General features: G+C 45.4%; 1 protein-coding gene across 3 annotated transcripts; it reads right to left on the bottom strand.

Moving 5' to 3' along the window:
* Positions 1 to 10,970: 10,970 nt before the first annotated feature.
* Positions 10,971 to 15,960, bottom strand: XBP1 (X-box binding protein 1). Of its 3 annotated transcripts, none has more exons than XM_065568952.1 (5): positions 15,635 to 15,960; positions 15,460 to 15,556; positions 15,163 to 15,304; positions 14,200 to 14,309; positions 10,971 to 12,183 (listed from the first exon to the last, which is right to left on the bottom strand). In XM_065568952.1, exons 1-5 carry the CDS (start codon positions 15,838 to 15,840, stop codon positions 11,623 to 11,625), a joined length of 1,116 nt encoding a protein of 371 aa, XP_065425024.1. In that variant the 5' UTR covers positions 15,841 to 15,960; the 3' UTR covers positions 10,971 to 11,622. The 3 variants fall into 3 exon arrangements, with proteins under 3 accessions (XP_065425024.1, XP_065425022.1, XP_065425023.1); XM_065568950.1 differs by having other exon boundaries at positions 14,200 to 14,363; positions 15,167 to 15,304; positions 15,635 to 15,959; XM_065568951.1 differs by lacking the exon at positions 15,163 to 15,304 and having other exon boundaries at positions 14,200 to 14,363.
* Between the last annotated feature and the right edge of the window lie 1,798 nt (positions 15,961 to 17,758).

Consider the following 17,758-nt stretch of genomic DNA (forward strand, 5'->3'; position numbering starts at 1 on the left):
CTAGACAGGTGGAGTTCAGTTGGTTTTGAAAGAGGTGCAGAAATGAGGGTAAAGTACCCTTCGTGCCTCTGTAGCTCATTGTGCAGCCTAAATAGGAGTTCCACTTGAGACGCTGAAACCCTCCCTTCTGCCCCTTTGCTGTGTTCAAGGTATAGTGAAAAAGAGTTGGAAATAGGATTAATAACACAAGTTTCATAGTTAATCTATAAATAACTTCTCACTGGGGATGTGAGAGGAAATAATACTTTACCCTTTTCTAGCACTGTCCATCTAAAGGCCTTCCTCACTTCAGCAAACATTAAGGCAGGCATCCCCGTGAGCATGGTCAATATTATTTCCATTTTACAGATGAGGAAACATGAAGTATAGTGATTAAGTGATTTGCCCATGTTTTGCACTGACTAGAACCATCTACATTAAAAAATATGAATGTTCCTCCAAACTAGGTCAAACATGTGGATCACTTGCCATATACTTTGTGTCCATGCACAAGTGCTTCTAATGTCTGGCAGCCATTCCCAGTATCAGAACAATTGCACCAGATCCAGGTAATTTTTAAGACCTTCCCCACAGACTGGATCAGTTCAGACTGCTTCCATGTTAATGTAGACTGATGGTGCAGGCATTGTAGAGTTGCACCAGCTCTGTTGTTCCTCCCACCATAATCCTACAAGGTTTCTGCCTGCCATTTTGACAAGTCCTAGTGTCGGCTCTGTTTCCTGTCTGCCCTTTCATTTTCACCCATCTTGTTTCTGTGGGCTGGTCTGCACTGGGGGTCGGGGGATCGGTCTAAGATACGCTATTCGCGTAGTTGAAGTCAAAGTACCTTAGTTCAACTTACCTGGCTGTCCTCACGGTGGCAAGTTGACTGCCGCGGCTCCCCCGTCGACTCCGCTTACTCCTGCCAAGGTGGAGTACGGGCGTCAATTCGGGGATCGATTACTACCCGCCGATCCAGCAGGTAGTGTATACTTGGCCTGTGAAAGCCTGGGAGCAGCCATCTTTGCCTGGTATCCTTCTCTTGGGCAGGGCTTGCAGCAGCCAAGAGGGTTCTTTTGGTTTCAGTAGTAGCCAGTCCCAGTCTTGATTTGCAATACTTTAATTTGAATTAGTAGTGCTATCCCTGCACAGGTGCCTAGGTGTGACCATGGCAAAATTAAAATATAGTGCACTCTTTATTACATTTAAATATTGTATTAAAAAAGCAGTACTACAGAGGATGCGATACTGGCTATTCAGCATCATGCGTAGCCTGCAAGCCTCCCTTTGCTGAGTTGACAGTTCCAGTGTTCTAATGGAGCATAGCTGTCATAAGAGGTCATGGGTATGGAGGGAGAGGCGATCTCTCATGTACCTGGAGTCAGTCCCATGGAGAGGGCAGATTGCATTTCCTGAACTGGACTCTGTGGTCAGTAGGGAGCCAGCACAAAGAGCTGAGCACTGAGGTGATGTGCTACTAAGTATATGGGCAACTCATTTGTATCAGATGGAGCTTGTAGGCATGTGGCTTTATTCCTAGATGGGAATTGCACTAATAAAGCCTGGAAGTGTGACATGTGGTTTGCTGTGTGGCTAGATTTTTGCCCAGTAGGACGGGGTGTAGTCTTCTGGTCAGAGGCAGTTGGCAGTGGACTTCCTAGTATGTGGTCTTGCAGTAGCACTGAGGAGTCCAAAAGTCCTCCAAAGCTGCAGACTGACCTAACAGTCAAAGTAGTTGTTGCAATGGAGGATGTTGCAGAGAAGGTATATTCTTCAGTTTCCTTCTTCGCACCAATGCTGCCTGGGTTCAGCTTTATCCAGCTGCTTTCATCCAGGTGCAGATGTTAGGCACTCCGAATGCTGGGTGATGGTGCCAGGATGTAAATGAGAACCAACTCCAGATCTCCTTTATGTACGGCTGGCTTATCCATGTCGCTTCACCAGCTCCCCTAATGGCTGAGGACAAGAGAAGAAATACCAGCATAGAAGTTAAGGTTAGTGAATCCCCAGGAGGATGTCATCCAATATCCAATGCTTTGGAAGAACCCAACACACTTTTCATGAATAAGGCCTCAGTAGGTGGCAGTAGCCTCCAGTTCAACCTTGTCTTAGATTCCAGAGCAACTCTAATAGAACCCATGACAGTTGAAAAATTATTGCATAATATGTTTGTGGTAGCAAAACCAAGCAGTGCAAGGGCATTGAGAGTGCTTCTCCCTATGAACTTCTAGCCTGCTGTGCTAAATAAAATGAGGACTTCCTTTTAAAGCTCACAGCCCAAGGGCGAAACCCAATGGAAATCTTCCTTAAGACAGGGACTATCCTGTTGGTCCCACAGATCTACTTTTAAAATGTTCACTACTTTGTCAGTAAGAAACTAACATGAAATGGCCGTTTTGTTTGAGAGACAAGCAAAGCACTACCACTTGAACACACACTACTGGAAGCTGGATACTGGATAGTGCTGTTGCTAGCACATTTATTGGTTGGTAAATAATGCCTTCAGGAGAGTTATTCAGCAGTTGAGATCCTGAGGTAACCTGCTATGAAGGTAAAATATAATGGTGTAAACATAAATTTCTGATTAGATGATGTGCTCCATTGGGTCTTGTATGACCTCTGTAAACTCCATTCAATGCCATGTTTGTACGCGCTTCTCTACAGGAGCATAGTAAAGATCTAACATCAGTCTCTTCCCTTGTTAATACAGGATTGTTTCCTGTAGCACATTACTATTTGCATTAACATAAGGTCTAGAAGCCTTAGTCATGGACCAGAACCCTACTGTGCTAGGCTGTCCCTGCCCCCAAAAGTTTACATTCTAAGCAAAAGACAAGAGACAGCAGATGGACACAGACAGATGGGAGCATACAAGGAAATGTGAGACAATATTGGTCAGCATGATAGGCAGTGGTGTCTGCACACCAGCAGCCGAACTGTTGTCAAATTCTGTACAACATTCCTGAAGCTTTCTCTAATTCAAGATTAAATTTGCCAGTGTCAGGGTTTCAGCTGCTTTCCTTGCAAAACTGTTTCCTAAAGCAGTGGGCATTATTGTTAAGGAACTCATTCCTGATGTCCAGCCCAAATGTTCACTTCCTTCCTTTGACCTTATTTAGTAGCCCAAATATAAAATTGCTGTATTTTCTTGTGATTAAATGGGCTGTTATAACAGGAGGGCTGTTACAGTTGAAAACAGTCCACTTTCTGTTATAATTTCTTATCTCTAGCACCATATAGTATATTTAATATTATGATACAATGCAGAGCCCTCAGTCAGAATCAGGGCCCCGTTGCACTATGTGATACAGAGGTAGATTTGGTCTCAGCACTGAAGAGCTGATATACATAGATTTCACAGAGCTGTTGTTTCTACAGCACTTTGAACAATAGTTTAACTGATTTAAAGCAGCTTAAAGTTGCAGGACTGCTCTTTAATTAAAAAAGATCACTGTGCATTTGTTAGCCAGTGGTTCAGGATAATTGCAGTGACACAAGGGCCTTGCATGGGAGAAAGAAAATGGAGAAAACTGGCAGGATCCTTGTCTGGAGGAAGAAACGAACTTGAAATAGGTTGTAGAATAATAAATATTTCTGTTGGGTTTTGTCTATAGGAATCCATTGAAATACTGGATTTTGCAGCTGTGCTCTTGCCTGATGCTGGAGTGCAAAGGGGGCCGAAAATTTGCATATGATGTTTTTAGCCTATGATGACCTGACCCATCTCTTGAGACTCAGGTGTGTTCATGTTTCTCTGAACATGCTGTTCACTAAGATTCAAGCCCTGCTCACTGCCATGGATGAGAGATAGCAAGTGCTTGCTTTTTGTTTTTTGTCTTCGCAAATGTAACTGTTTAATGTAGTGGACAGAGACTATTTTCTGGGCATGGAAGTTGGACCAGTTCTCATCAGGCCAATTGCATTTCTCTGTCTGTCCTTCTCTGGAATCCAGTGGTAGAAACAGGCTCCCTGCTTTGTTTGTGTTGTCTTTCTCTTATTGAATCCTTGGATCTGCTGTAAATCTATGCTCTGCTGGTGTAGTGCAGTGTTTCTTGGCTGTGTGGTATGGGTATGTGATACTGAACAGTAGCATCCTGACATCGCAGGATGAGGAGAAGGATGTTTGCTGATGACCCAAAGACTGAGGGAGTGGTGAATTAGACAGGGTGATAGCCATTTGGATTGCTTTGTAAGCTGGGCATAAACAATAATCATTTTAATCTGGCTAAATGTATGTATGTAGGACCAAAGCAGGTAGGCTCTATTGTCAGGATCAGGGACCCAGCCTGGAAAGCAGCAACTCTAAAAAGACTTTGGGGATCATGGTGAATAATCAGTTGAACATGATCTCAGTGTGAGGCCCGGGCCCACTGATTATAAAATGGTTTCAAAAAGGTCAGCTGGTCCACATCACTGGTCACTCTTGCTAGCACTGGTGAAGTTGTACCAGTACAAGATAAACAGTGGGAGAACTGCTTGAAATTCTCAAAGTAGACAGCCTCCGTGTGCACTGTGAGAAAGTTACTGCATTAACTGAAAGGAGCTGAGTGGAATCAGGTTTCCCTCTAATTTTTAGCTGCTTTGCAGAGAACCTGGCTTAACCTTCCCTAACATGGCTAATTAGTGTAGATCCAGTCCCTGGAGAAGAAAGAACTTAGCCCTTTAGATGAGTGCATGTTGTTCAGACATGTGTATGCTTAAGATATTGCTTTCTATATGGGCTTTAAGATACCTGTTTCATATCTTCCTGTAACTGGCTCTTGCCATCTCCTTATTACAGTAGCTGCTCCGATTTCATAGGGAAACTCCAGTATTTCCACGTCCCCTACAGCAGCCCTGACATAAACACTTTTAAGAGACTGGAGAGGAGAAGTCTGGGGAAAGGGGACCTAATAAATTAAAAAATACTGTACAGTGCTGTAATATGTCTCATCCCGAAGGCTTCCAGGTAACATCACAAATGATATGTAATGCAGCTAAGTCTGAGTGCATGAGCTAATCTGAACACAAGGAGAGGGTAAGTAAATATGAGCCAAGGCAGACTGACCTGGACTCTCCTATGAGTGGCTCTGTAGCAGAGGGATGATAACTACGCTAAATTGTGTCTTGGAGTAGGGTGAACAGGTTTCTACAGTTAGGGGCATCAGTTTTCTGAGGGAGGATGAACAGGCTTTCTTTGTGGGAGGCATGTTAGAGACTATGGCAGGTGTTCCGATAGCTAAAGGACTCAGCTTAAAACTTTTTTTTCCTCATTTTCGGCAGTTCTTTGCTGTGGTGATTAGTTAAAAAATAAATGCCTTACTTTCTAGTAAGGTGTCTAACACAGTTATGACTTTCCCATTGTGTCCTGTGCTTTTGTCTAGTGTCTCATCTGGTTACAAGCCACTGCAGATGCATAGGAAATGCAACTTCTCAGCTAAATCACGTGAGCGAAACTTAAGTATTTTAGCTCACTCACAATGCTATTGTAAGTAAAGGGGAATATTGTTTACCACAAAAAGTTCTACCTAAAATGGAGAGCTGTCACTAGGTTAGCAGGAAAATGAGTGAAATGGTGAGAGCTCCAGATGGTAACAGGAACTAACAGCTCTAGTCCTTGCTGGAAATCCTTTGTTGCAACTGTGTAGGGGAGGGGCATTTTCACCCAACTTTTCTATACCTCATGTTGTGAGGATGTTCTGGATATAACGAGACTGTCACAATTGTATAATACTTTCCCAGAAGTGAATGCTACTGTCCCTATCAAATGTGCAAACTGCATGTGACTAATCCAGCAACTGAGCAGCAAGCAACATAATGACATCAGTTACACGGTCTAGTATTTCAGTGCAAACAGCCCTTCAAGGGCCAGGTGTTTTTCACATATACATCTGTGCAGGAAGTGGACCGTGGCCACAAGAGCAATGGGTTGGGCTGCATGGCCTCAGTGAGTTATTCTTGATCTTATTGTACTTTTGTGGACAAGGTACAGAATTCTGGGGACTTCACATGTGCAACTTTCAGATATTGGATACTTCTGCATATAAAGAATCTTTGGCCTCAAGCCTAGGGTCTGTGGGAGTACGTTTTGAAAGGACAGAGTCTGAGGTAGGAAGGGGTATCTGTTGAGAAGAGCTGAAGGTCCATTTTGTTGGGGGGAATTCTGCCCCTCTGACATACTCACAAAATTGTTCTGTGTTTTTTTGTTTTTTAAACCCACAGATCTTAAAACTTACTATGACCGAAAGCCTGCCCATAGCAACCCTTCTATTTTATTGCTGGGGCCCCCAGGTCCCTTATGTAATGATTCTCTATCTACAGTCACATTTTAAGATCTGATTTGTCTCTCCCCATCCTCTAGTCTGAAGGATTTGAGTGTTTAATGTGTTATTTTTGACATATGTGAAATAACATTTAAAATAGCTGCAACTGTTAACCCTGTGGTGTAACTGATGTTGTATATGCCACATCTACCAGCTTAGGGAACTCCAGCAGCAGTGGGGATAAGGGGATCTGTGACTTCTAATGGCTGTGGAGAGAAGCAGGTGCAAGTTCTCATCTTGATGACTAAAACATCCTTCTCTCTTTCCTTCATAAATGTAACCTTTCCCTGCTCATATCCATTCAGGATGCAGCACAGCTCAGTGTTATAACTGTTATGTTAACTGTTTAACCTCTTTCCATCTCTCCTCTATCATATCAAACATAAGCTACTTGTCTTCACTTTCAAGGCCTATCATTTATCTTTTAGTATCAAGATGTTGACTCCCGTCTCTGATTGGCCCATGATGGCAACCTCTGCCTACTACTTAAAATTTCAAAAAAGCACCTTTTGTGCTTTCTCCCTTGCTGCCACTCATGGTTGGGAGGAGCTCCCTGTAAACATTTGCAAAACTAAAGCTTTATCCTCCTTTAAGCTCTTCTTTTCAGTGTTGCTTACAAAAAAAAATGGACACGGGTTAGGCTGCAGGAATGCTGAGGTTATTGCCTATCATGCTCATCAATATTGCTGCATTGTTTTTTTGACTTCCCTGGATCTGTAGCTATCTGTCTTTTTATACAGTAATTCCTCACTGAGTCGTCCTGGTTACCATTGTTTCATTGCTGATCAATTAGAGAACATGCTCGTTTAAAGTTGTGCAATGCTCCCTTATAACTTTGTTTGGCAGCCGCCTGCTTTGTCCACTGCTTGCAGAAAGAGCAGCCGGTTGGAGCTAGCTGGTGGGAGCTTGGAACCAGGGTGGACCAGCAGCCCCCCATCAGCTCCCCGCTCCCTTAAGTTCTATATGCAGTAGCTGCCCAGCAGGCTATCAGTTGAAGGGCAGTTCAGCTGTTGCTCCCCCCACTGCCATGTGCTGCTCCTGCCCTCTGCCTTGGAGCTGCTCCTGGGAGCCTCCTGCTCGCTATGCAGAGGGGAGCTAATGTCAGGTGTCCCCCTCCCCCCTGCTGCTGGCCCCCCCATCTCCCCCCATCTCCATAGAGCGGGGGGGAGGGGGGCGGAATACAACAGGGCTCAGGACGGAGAGAGCTTGCTGGCAGTAGCTGCCGACTCAACTTGCTGATCTACTTAAAAAGGTAATGTACTTAGAGTGGGGTCAGCGTACGTAAAGGGGTAATGCACCTCTCTTTCACACAGAGTGTGTGTTTCTGTCTACCATGCTGTCTCCTCTCCCTCCATTTGTGCTGCCTTGTAGAGTGTGAGGCTACATTAACAACAATGTAACTCTTGAGGGCTCCGCCGAGTGCTAGTTCATCATTTAGCAGTAAGGCATTCCCTGGGAAATATCCCACTCTCTTCCACCCTCTGACTCCACCACCTCAACCAAACTTCACAATTATCATTGATGTGTTCAGTATTAAATTGTTTAAAACTTATACTGTGTGTGTATAGATAGGTTCGTTTGTTCCCTGGAACCTAGGCGCGCCCCCCCCCCCAATTGACGTTAATTATTATGGGGAAATTGGATTCACTTAACATTGTTTTGCTTAAAGTCGCATTTTTCAGGAACATAACTACAACGTTAAGCGAGGAGTTACTGTACTTATATTTTTATACATTGTAAGCTCTTTTTGCTGTGTTGTACAGCACTTAGCTCAGGAGATTCTCGTCTATGAAGAGGTTCTAAATGTTATAGTAATACATATAATTGACAGAGGATTTGTTTCTTTTGGCCTCATTCTGCCTGCTTTGTGTGGCTGCAAAAACTTCTAAAGAAGCGATTCAGAATTTCTGCCTTCATCTTCTTTCTCCTCTCCATCCTGGCTTTTCCTTCAATCAAGCTGTGCTCCTCTCTTCAGCACACTAGCTGCTATCCCACAGTGGTTTTCATGAACTGTTCTTCTACCTCTTTTTTTTGTGCGCGTGTGGTTTCCCTACTCTGTTGGGTGCCCCTGGTCTTCTCTGACACCTCATCTGCTTGAAAAAATAACAAACTCTACCACCTCTCACTCACAAATTTGACTTGTCTCCCTTTATCCAAGCTTCGAATGCTTCCTCTCCCTCTAATGAATGTCAAGCCTTTATGGCTGTGGAGTATGGGGTTGCCCTCCCACCTATTCATGATAACCGTGTAACAGAAGCTACATGAGGGGTGATTAGCTCAATTTTCCACTCATCTCTTAAGAAACATCTTTGTATTAGAATAGGAGTTTATGTATAGTACTGCACCCACACTTATTCCTGCAGAAATAGCTTGGAACAAAAAAAAATTGAACGTTGGTAAATATATGCTCATAAAATTAATAGCCTCCTCCTAGTGATGGCTAACATGGCCATCTATAACAGCAGGGAGAGGATGTTGGCTGATGGGGTTCTCTGTGACCGTGGGGGCCTATTTCGGTTCCTCTCTCTGCTCATGTATCTGGACAGAATTCCTGTGGGTGGTGTCTGCTGGCTCCCTTGACACCTTTTGAGAGCAGGGGGTGCTATCTGGGATTCTCTGCTCAATGTTGCCTTCAGGTTCCCTACTATTGATCCTTTGACCCTCACACTTATCCCTGGTTTTTTTCTGTTGTCCCCTGTAATTAGTTGAGTCCTGGACTCAGTGGATCCTCCCCATAGGCTGAGGGGAGGGTCTGTTAGCTGTGGGTGGGTGCACCTCCCAGAACCTGAATAGGAGCTCTTGCACTCATTATGCAAAAATAAGTCACAAGAAAACATTCCTCAGGTGGAATGGCAAGCTGAAGGCATTGTTTCGTAATGATTTGTTAGTTAGGGCTGCTCTATACTGGAAACTTACATCAGCACAGCTGTCTTTCAGTGGCCTGAAAAATCCCCACCCTTGGAGCGACATGGCTATGCTGTAGACAGCACTAGTTTGACAGAAGCATTCTTCCATTGACCTAGTTCCTACTTCTTGGAGAGGTGGGCTACCTGCAGCCACCTGAGAACCCCTCCCATTTGCATACACTCCTGCAGCTGTGCCACTATTAGGTGTTAAATGTAGACATAACCTTAGAGGCTTTAGATCAGGTTCAGCTGAACTGCTTCATTCTACAGTAGTTTTTCTAGTATAAAGCAGCTTTGACTATTGCTACCCTTACCTAGTCTACCCTAGAGTAGTTTGCATTTGGAATTTACAATGACCTGGTCTCCATTCAAAGGCTAAGTCAGCCCATCTAATGGGCTCAGCATAGTTTAAACCAACCCAATCCCTAGGAATTCTTCCATCTACCTACCACCTCTTGGGGATGTGGATTAGCTACACCAACAAGAGAGTGCCTCCTGAGGGCAGAAGTAGTGTCTATACTGAAGCACTAACATAAGAATAGCCATACTGGGTCAGACCCAAGGTCCATCTAGCCCAGTATCCTGTCTTCTGACAGTGGCCAATGCCAGGTGCTTCAGCAGGAATGAACAGGCAAGTGGTGAGTGATCCAACTCATTACCCATTCCCAGCTTCTGGCAAACAGATGCTATGGCAGGGGTTCTCAAACTGGGGGTTGGGAGGTTATTACATGGGGGGTTGCAAGCTGGCAGTCTCCACCCCAAATCCCACTTTGCCTCCAGCATTTATAATGGTGTTAAATATATAAACAAGTGTTTTTAATTTATAAGGGGGTTGTACTCAGAGGCTTGCTATGTGAAAGGGGCCACCAGTACAATAGTTTGAGAACCACTGTGCGATGGACGCTATCCTTGCCCATCCTGGTTAAGAGCTGTTGAACTTAGGGTTCTAAAAAGCTGTTATAGTCTTGGCCTTCACAACATCCTCTGGCCGAGAGTTCCACAAGCTGACTGCATGGTGTGAAGAAATACTTCATTTTGTTTGTTTTAAACTTATTTAATGTGGTGATCCTTAGTTCTTGTGTTAGGAGGAGTAAATAGCACTTCCTTATTTACTTTCTCCACAGTTGTCATGATTTTATAGACCTCTATCCTATGCCCCCTTAGTTGTCTCTTTTCCAAGCTGAAAATTCCCAGTCTACTTAATCTCTCCTCCCATGGAAGCTGTTCCATACCCCTAATCATTTTGCCCTTTTCTGTACTTTATCCAATTCTTTTTTTTTGCAATGGGGCAACTACCTCTCCACACATGTTTAAGATGTAAGTGTACCATGGATTTATATAAAGGCACTAGGATATGTTGTGTTATCTCTTTTCCAATGATTCCCACCATTCGCAGCTTTTTGGGCTGCTATTGAGTGGGTGTTTTCAGACAATTATCGATAATGACTCCAAGATCTTTGAGGAGTTACAGCTCTTTAGACCCCTTTAAAGTCTCTGCTCTCAACAGCAGAGTGGGTACTCTAAATCACATGGAGCATGCTCCTGCCATTGGAAGGCTTTGAGAGCTGATCAGACCAAAGATGGTCCTGTAACCAGTTTTGTTCCACAGCTGTACTGAGCTGTTGCAAAGACAAGCACCAAAACAAGCCATTTTATATGTCTGTACAATAAGGGAACCATTACAACACCCATCCTTTTACCATGTAAGCAATATGAGATTGACACAGAAGCAGAGACCTTCTCCCACGCAGCTGTTATCTTTAAAATGGAAGTATAGAGAGTATTTGCATTGCACTTTTTTAATTGCACAGGTAGTTTTAAATATTAAATGGAGAAAGCAATTCACTGAAACTAAATAGCAATAGAAAACTTTCATAAGCATTTACATAGTAAGTTATGTAAAATTTACAAGAGATTTTTAATCTTATGTTGAGCCAACTGTCTGTACATAGAGGGAAGCATAGCCCCACTGCCTTAGCAGGCCATTGCTGTGACAAGGACTTAAACTCCTCCCCCCCTTTACTGCCCCTGAAATAAATTTCTCTTAGGTATGGAGGGTTTGCCCAAATTGGCCAAGATACAGTGTAGGTACAAGAGCACCTGTTTCTTTCTGAGGGTAACATTACTTTTAGTTTCTGATAAGGGCAATTAGCCATTTCATTTTCAAGAGAAAGTACTGTTAGTCTCTAAGGTGCCACAAGTACTCCTGTTCTTTTTACTGGTACAAAGGCACCATTATACCCAGTTCTATTGAGTCTGAGATGGGCACAAATTAGCAATACTTGGTTTGGTGAAAACACTTTAAAAAGCAATGTTCTTTAAGAAATAGCCATCTACTTTACTTCTGGCTTAAGAAAAAGGGGAGATGGTTCCTGCTACCCTGCATAGATGGTAAAGTGTTGCTCCACAGAAGAGATGCAAGACTAATGAATAAATCAGACACTGATCAACTGGGGAAAGAGTTCATTGGCAAAAGTATCTTCCCAAGAATGGACTGTGCTCAGTGGAGAGGGCAGATCACTGAAGGGAGAAGGGGATCCTTCATATCCAGAGTCACTACATGCATCCAACAGACAGCAAGAGGTCTCAAGGCTGTGATCAGATGAGAGCAGGTTTGAGATACCCAGCTCAGGCAAAAAGTTGTCTATAGGTTCGTCTTTCACTGAGACTGGGGACTCAGGGAGGTCCTTGTCTTCTGAGGGAGAGAGAGATGCTTCCTCTATTTTCATTAGCATATCAGCTTGGTTGCCCATTTTAGCCGGGATCTCAAAGATTAAGGGCTTGGTGTACACGTGGTCAAACCGGATCAGTTCATTAATGGCCTCCAACTTGGCTGATGAGGACCCCACAGAGGGAGTGGGGGAGGCTGGTAAGGAATCTGATTCTTTTCCACAGATTTCTTCCTCAAGCTCTTCCAAGCACGATGACTCTGAATTACCATACCGGAGGAACATGTCTGGGTCCAGGCTGTCCAGGATGCCCAATAGCAGATCAGACTGAAGAATACAAAACCCACCATTTTAAAAGGAACATGCAAACTACTGTACACAAACCAACCCCTCCTGATCCCCTGTATGCTAAGCTCAATATGACCCGAAGAGCTGATAGGTACTGAAAGGCAGCACAAATGGGAATGGCACATGTACTCTGATATGCTCATTTACTTAACCCAGAGCTTTCTAGTCCATTAACCCTTCTAGGAGCTTGACTGGCATCATTAGACTGTTCTCTGCATTACAGTACCCCTATGGGGCCCCACTCAAGATCAAGTACCCTGCACAGTGGTGCGTACTGTTCAAACAAAAACTTTCCTTGCCTACAATCTCTGTAGAGCCAGCAAACAAAGGCAAAATCTGGAAATAAAGTCAGCACCAGGTACTAGTCTGAGCAGTAGTTTCCACGACCACAAGGTTATCAGTATCAACTAGTTTGTTCCTTGGCTTTTAGCTTTCACATGTCCTTGTATCTCTGACTCTTTGGGATCAAGACAGCAGTTGAACAGTAACCAGTAGACTTCACAATATTAGGCTACTTAAAACCTGTCCAAAGCTACAGTAGAAATACAGCATGTGCTTTGAAGGACTGTATGTTTTCAGGGTTTTTACATGCACACAAACTGAAAATGAGCTAACAGGTGATGCAGCTGCAAACAAGGCTAATATTCTGGGGTGCATTAACAGGAGTATCATATGTAAGACATGAAACAAATGTCCTGCTCTCTTATGCACAGGTGAGACCTTGGCTGGAGTACTGAGTCCAGTTCTGGGTGCCACATGTTAGGTGAGATATGGACAAACTGGAGAATGTCCAGAGGAGAGCACCAGAAGTGATAAAACCTCACCTATGAGGAAAGGTTAAGAAACTGGTCATGTTTAGTCTTTAGAAAAGACTGAGTAGAGAGGGGATAAGTCTTCAATTATGTTATGGGTTGTTATAGAGGACAAGATAGTTGTTCTCCACGTCCACTGAATGTAGGACAAGTAGTAATGACTCAATCTGCAGCCCAGGAGATTAGACTATGTCTACACTACGGACTTTACAGCAGCACCACTGCAAGGTCTCCTGTGTAGCTCTCCCACTGGCATAATGAAGCCACTCCCAATGAGCTGCAATAGCTATGTCAGTGGGAGAGGGTTTCTTGCTGACATAGTGCTGTCCACTCCAGCACTTTTGTCCGTGTAAACTCGGTCAGTCACGGGTGTGTTTTTTCATACCCCTGACTGCCAAAATAGCTAACCTAAGGCTTTGTCTACACTAGCAATCTAACTATAAAGATAGGCCACTTCCAAGGAAGGTGACCTAACCCTCCAGTAACAGGGATTCTAAGAACAGATTAAACAAGCCTGTCAGGGATGTTCTAGATATCCTTAAGTCCTGCCTCAGTGCAGTGGACTAGACGATCTTTCAAGGTGCCTTCCAGACCTATATTTCTAGGAGTCTATGCTTCATGTTGCAAAAGTTGAATGATAATGGTTATGGGAATACCTAATATACACTATTTAACTACTTTCAAAATAATTAACTTAACTTCCACTTAATTTACAGTCCTCTTTTTGTCCTATGACCGCAGGAGTGTTAATAAGCCACTTCATGTTGAACGGTCTCTTAGAATACTCAATATGCAATGTTGGTCCCAGAATATTAGAGAGACAAGGTGGGGGAGACAATATCTTTTAGTGGACCAACTTCTGTTGGTGAGAGAGAAGCTTTCAAGTTTACACAGGTCTCTCCCACCAACAGAAGTTGGTCCACTAAAAGATATTACCTCCCCTACCTGTCTTTGACTTACTGGGAACAGCTTGTATGGCAGTAGTTCTTGCCCAAGATTCACAAGCACAAATGTATCTGAGAGCATCTGGGCCTTTGAAATGTGCCAGCCTAGCAAGAGCTGCATTCACATCTGAACTACGTTTTTGGTGTGTTACAGCTCAAATTCTACTGCCCCGAATACCACAGCTGGGCTGTAATTCTTTCAAAAACTCATGATTTGTAAACAGGGAATGACTGCTCACCTCAGAGTCTGAAGAGTCAATGCCATCAGAATCCATGTGGAGATTGTCAGGAGGGGTGACTGCTGGGCCTGCACCTGCTGCAGAGGAACACGTAGTCTGAGTGCTGCGGACTCAGCGGACCCGGTCACCATCCTGATTTCATCCACCTGTGATTCCATCACCACCTGTAGCAGAAGAGAAAACTAAGGATCAGATATTATTTTGACTCCCAAACCACCTGCTGAAGTTCTTGCCATTATTGCAAGGATATGATACTGAGTGCCATGCAACCATCCTTTGGCAGTCGGTTGTGTGAATATCAACCTCACTTGGCTAGTACCAAAAATGAGGAACAGCGCTGCAGAGATTGGGAAGTGAGATGACTGTTGTAGACACGTGTTCAAAATACACCACTGTGGTTGAGCTTTAACTTCAGTCTGAGACATCCGTTAACACTACACTGGATCCACAACCACCTTCTGAAGGAGGCTGACCTTACCAGTCCATTATTTTCCCTTTGTGCCACATACTGGATATTCACCACCAGCTCTTGTGGCCACATTTAATGCTACTCTGCATTCAGGTCACACGGAGACCAGCATAAGATGTAGATTTGAGAGGGTCCTGAATTAACTCTTTGAATGCTGCTGGGTTTTTTCTTCCAAGCTGCCAGCTAGCGGCCACTTAAAGCTCAGTGGAGATGAGAGAGGTCACCCCCTCCCCATGTAGCAGTTAATATTAACGATTTTGGAAGGATATTAAGCTTCAGGATGTATTAAGTCAATCTATTACATCCTGATGAGACCTAGTATAAGGACAGATCATCCCACTTACCTACTGGGGGTTTCTTACACCTTTCACTGAAGTATCCGGTGCTGGCCCATCAGCAACAGGAGACTGGACTGCCCGTCTCAGACACTAAGGCATCAAGGAGCTGCCAGTAGAATCATCTGTCCTGTTCCCCCACAGGAAACAGGTGCGCACTCACCTTAGGCTCCCTCTTCTCCTCCTCCTCCTCTGTCTCCAGCGCATCTAGCCCCAGCCGACAGCGCAGCTCCTGGTTCTGCACTGCGAGGCCATGGGTCTTCTCCCGCAGGAGCTGGTTTTCTAGCAGGAGATTCTGGTTCTGAAAGAAGCCCACAGCGGACCTCAGCGGAGCAGGCCCCCGTAACCCGCGCCGCTACCCCCCTGCTCGCCATGCGCTTTGTATCCGTGCGGCGCCGGACTCCCTCCCCAAGGGCTCGGCCCAGGCAGCCCCCCAGGCGGCAGCTCCAGCCTTACCTCCTGCTCCAGCTCCAACACCTGCTGCTCCAGCTCGCTCATCCGGGCCTTCTTCCTGTCCCGGGCGCTCTGCGCCGCCACGCGGTTCTTCAGCTTCCTACGGGGAGACAGCGCAGGTCTGAGCCCCGGTCCCAGTCCCGGCGTCCACCCGCTCCCCCCCCGGCGCCCCGCTCACCTGCGCAGCGCCTTCTCCTCCGGACTCAGGTGGGTGAGTCGCTGCCGCTTGCGGGCAGGCTGCTGGAGCTCCGGGCTGGGGGAGCGCGGGCCCCCGGCCGGGAGCACCATGGAGAGGGGCCGGCTGACTGCGGCGCCCAGGGGCTCGGCTGCTTGGCCGGGGATGAGGAGCAGCCGCGGGGCGGCGGAACCGTGCAGCGCCACCATGGCAGACGCGGGGCTGCTTCGCTGCTGCTGAGAGCCCTGGCGCTGCCAACGTTCCACCGGCCGAACGCTGGGCTCCGCCGCGTTCCACTCGCGTTCTGCCACCGTGGCTTAGCCCCATTGGCCAGTGCCGTCTGACGACAAGCCCTGAGTAGCGTGCGATTGGCCCGTGACAATGGGCAAAGTGCAACTAAATTGCGTCAGAGCGGTTGGGGGAGGGGAGCGCTAGCGGGAGGCGGGGCTGTGCCCACGCGGAGTGGGAGAGTCAGCGCCGGGCTCGTATTGCTGCCGCTGCGGCATTGTTGAAACAGCCCCGCCTGGGGCCTCCGCTGGCTGGGCCCGAGCCCGCCTTGCGCAAGAGCCTCCGGCTACAGCGCTGCCATCGGCGCTCCGCGGCTCTGTCCAGGTGCGCAGCGCCTTGCACCCAGAGCGCCGCCTGCATTCATAGAGACCTGGAAGAGCCAAGCGTGACTCTGAGATCTGGGAGGGAGCTGCGGGGAGGCTGTGGAAGAGACGCTAGTGCGCTGCTGGAAAAGCAGAGGCTTCGGGCCAGGGAAGAGAAATAAACTTAAGGGCCATTAGATCCATTTCACATGCATCAAGTTTCAAAGCAGTAACAATTTACAGGATTTTGTGTCTTATTTTTATTTGAATTTTGTAGAAAACTGTAGGTTTTAACAACAGTTAGTTTCAGGTATTGCTGTATAAGGAATGCAAGCATGGATACAAAAAATACAAGAAGAAGAACAGGAGTACTTGTGGCACCTTAGAGACTAACAAATTTATTAGAGCATAAGCTTTCGTGGACTACAGCCCACTTCTTCGGATGCATAACTATACATAAAAATACAAGGTCCTTGTGCCAATTGTATCATTTGCCTCTGTTTCAGAGGTGTCGCAATGTTGGTCTGTATCCGCAAAAACAAGGAGGAGTCCTTGTGGCATCTTAAAGATTAACAAATTTATTTGCGCATGAGCTTTCATGGGCTAGAGCCCACTTCATCAGATGCATGAAGTGAAAAATACAGGAGCAGGTATAAATACATGAAAGGATGGGGGTTGCTTTACCAAGTGTTAGGTCAGTCTAACAAGATAAATTAATTAACAGCAGGATACCAAGAGAGGAAAAATCTGTATCAATTGTGTGCTTTGCTTTTCTAGGACAGTTGCCCTTCACCTTCCAAGTGGTTGGGCATATGAGGACTCCCTCTCTTGTGTTTATTTCTGCAGTTTGTTTGTTTGCAAATTAAAAATAGCTAAAGAGTAAAATAATGAAAGAAAAAGATTAGCTTAAAAAGTTCAAAGGCATCACACTACAGCTGTGTTTTTTGGCATTATTCCAGTGTTAGGGTACTGCCTAGTTCCCTGTCTGTGGTATGAAGAACAAGCTATCCACTGTAAGTATTTGTTCACCCATTCAGTGCTAACTGCACCATGTGACTAGTTACGGCTGATATCTCACACCTTTGATTTGACACATTCATGAGGAAAATGGCAGCTTTGAATGAAGGTCTCTTTTTTGGAAGTGGATGAAAGTTTATTCTGGTCCTACCCTTCATCCTCTTGCAATTGGATTTTTAACTATGGGTCTTCAGGACCTGCTGGCCCCCTCCTGTGCTTCTCAGCTTGCCACCTGGGGAATGCATGGTTGCCCTTCAGGGCCTACCAGGCCCTTCTTCTTCCTTTTCTTTCATCCTGTATTTTAGCACCTGCTGATATAGTGCACCCCAGATTGTGTTAGATTCTATAAGAACTTAAAAGAGCTGGGAGGGGGGAGACCTGTGATTGCAGGTCCCAAAAGCAAACTCTGCTGGAGCCAGCTGAACAGAAAGAGTGACGAGAGTGATAGGCAACATTATTAACAGCAAGTCTTGTAATTCTGGATGGTTGAGGCTTTGGCAATCCTGCTGGAAACTTTACT

This window comes from Chrysemys picta, chromosome 15 (assembly GCF_011386835.1).
Source record: "Chrysemys picta bellii isolate R12L10 chromosome 15, ASM1138683v2, whole genome shotgun sequence".
NCBI classification, from domain to species: Eukaryota; Metazoa; Chordata; order Testudines; family Emydidae; genus Chrysemys; species Chrysemys picta.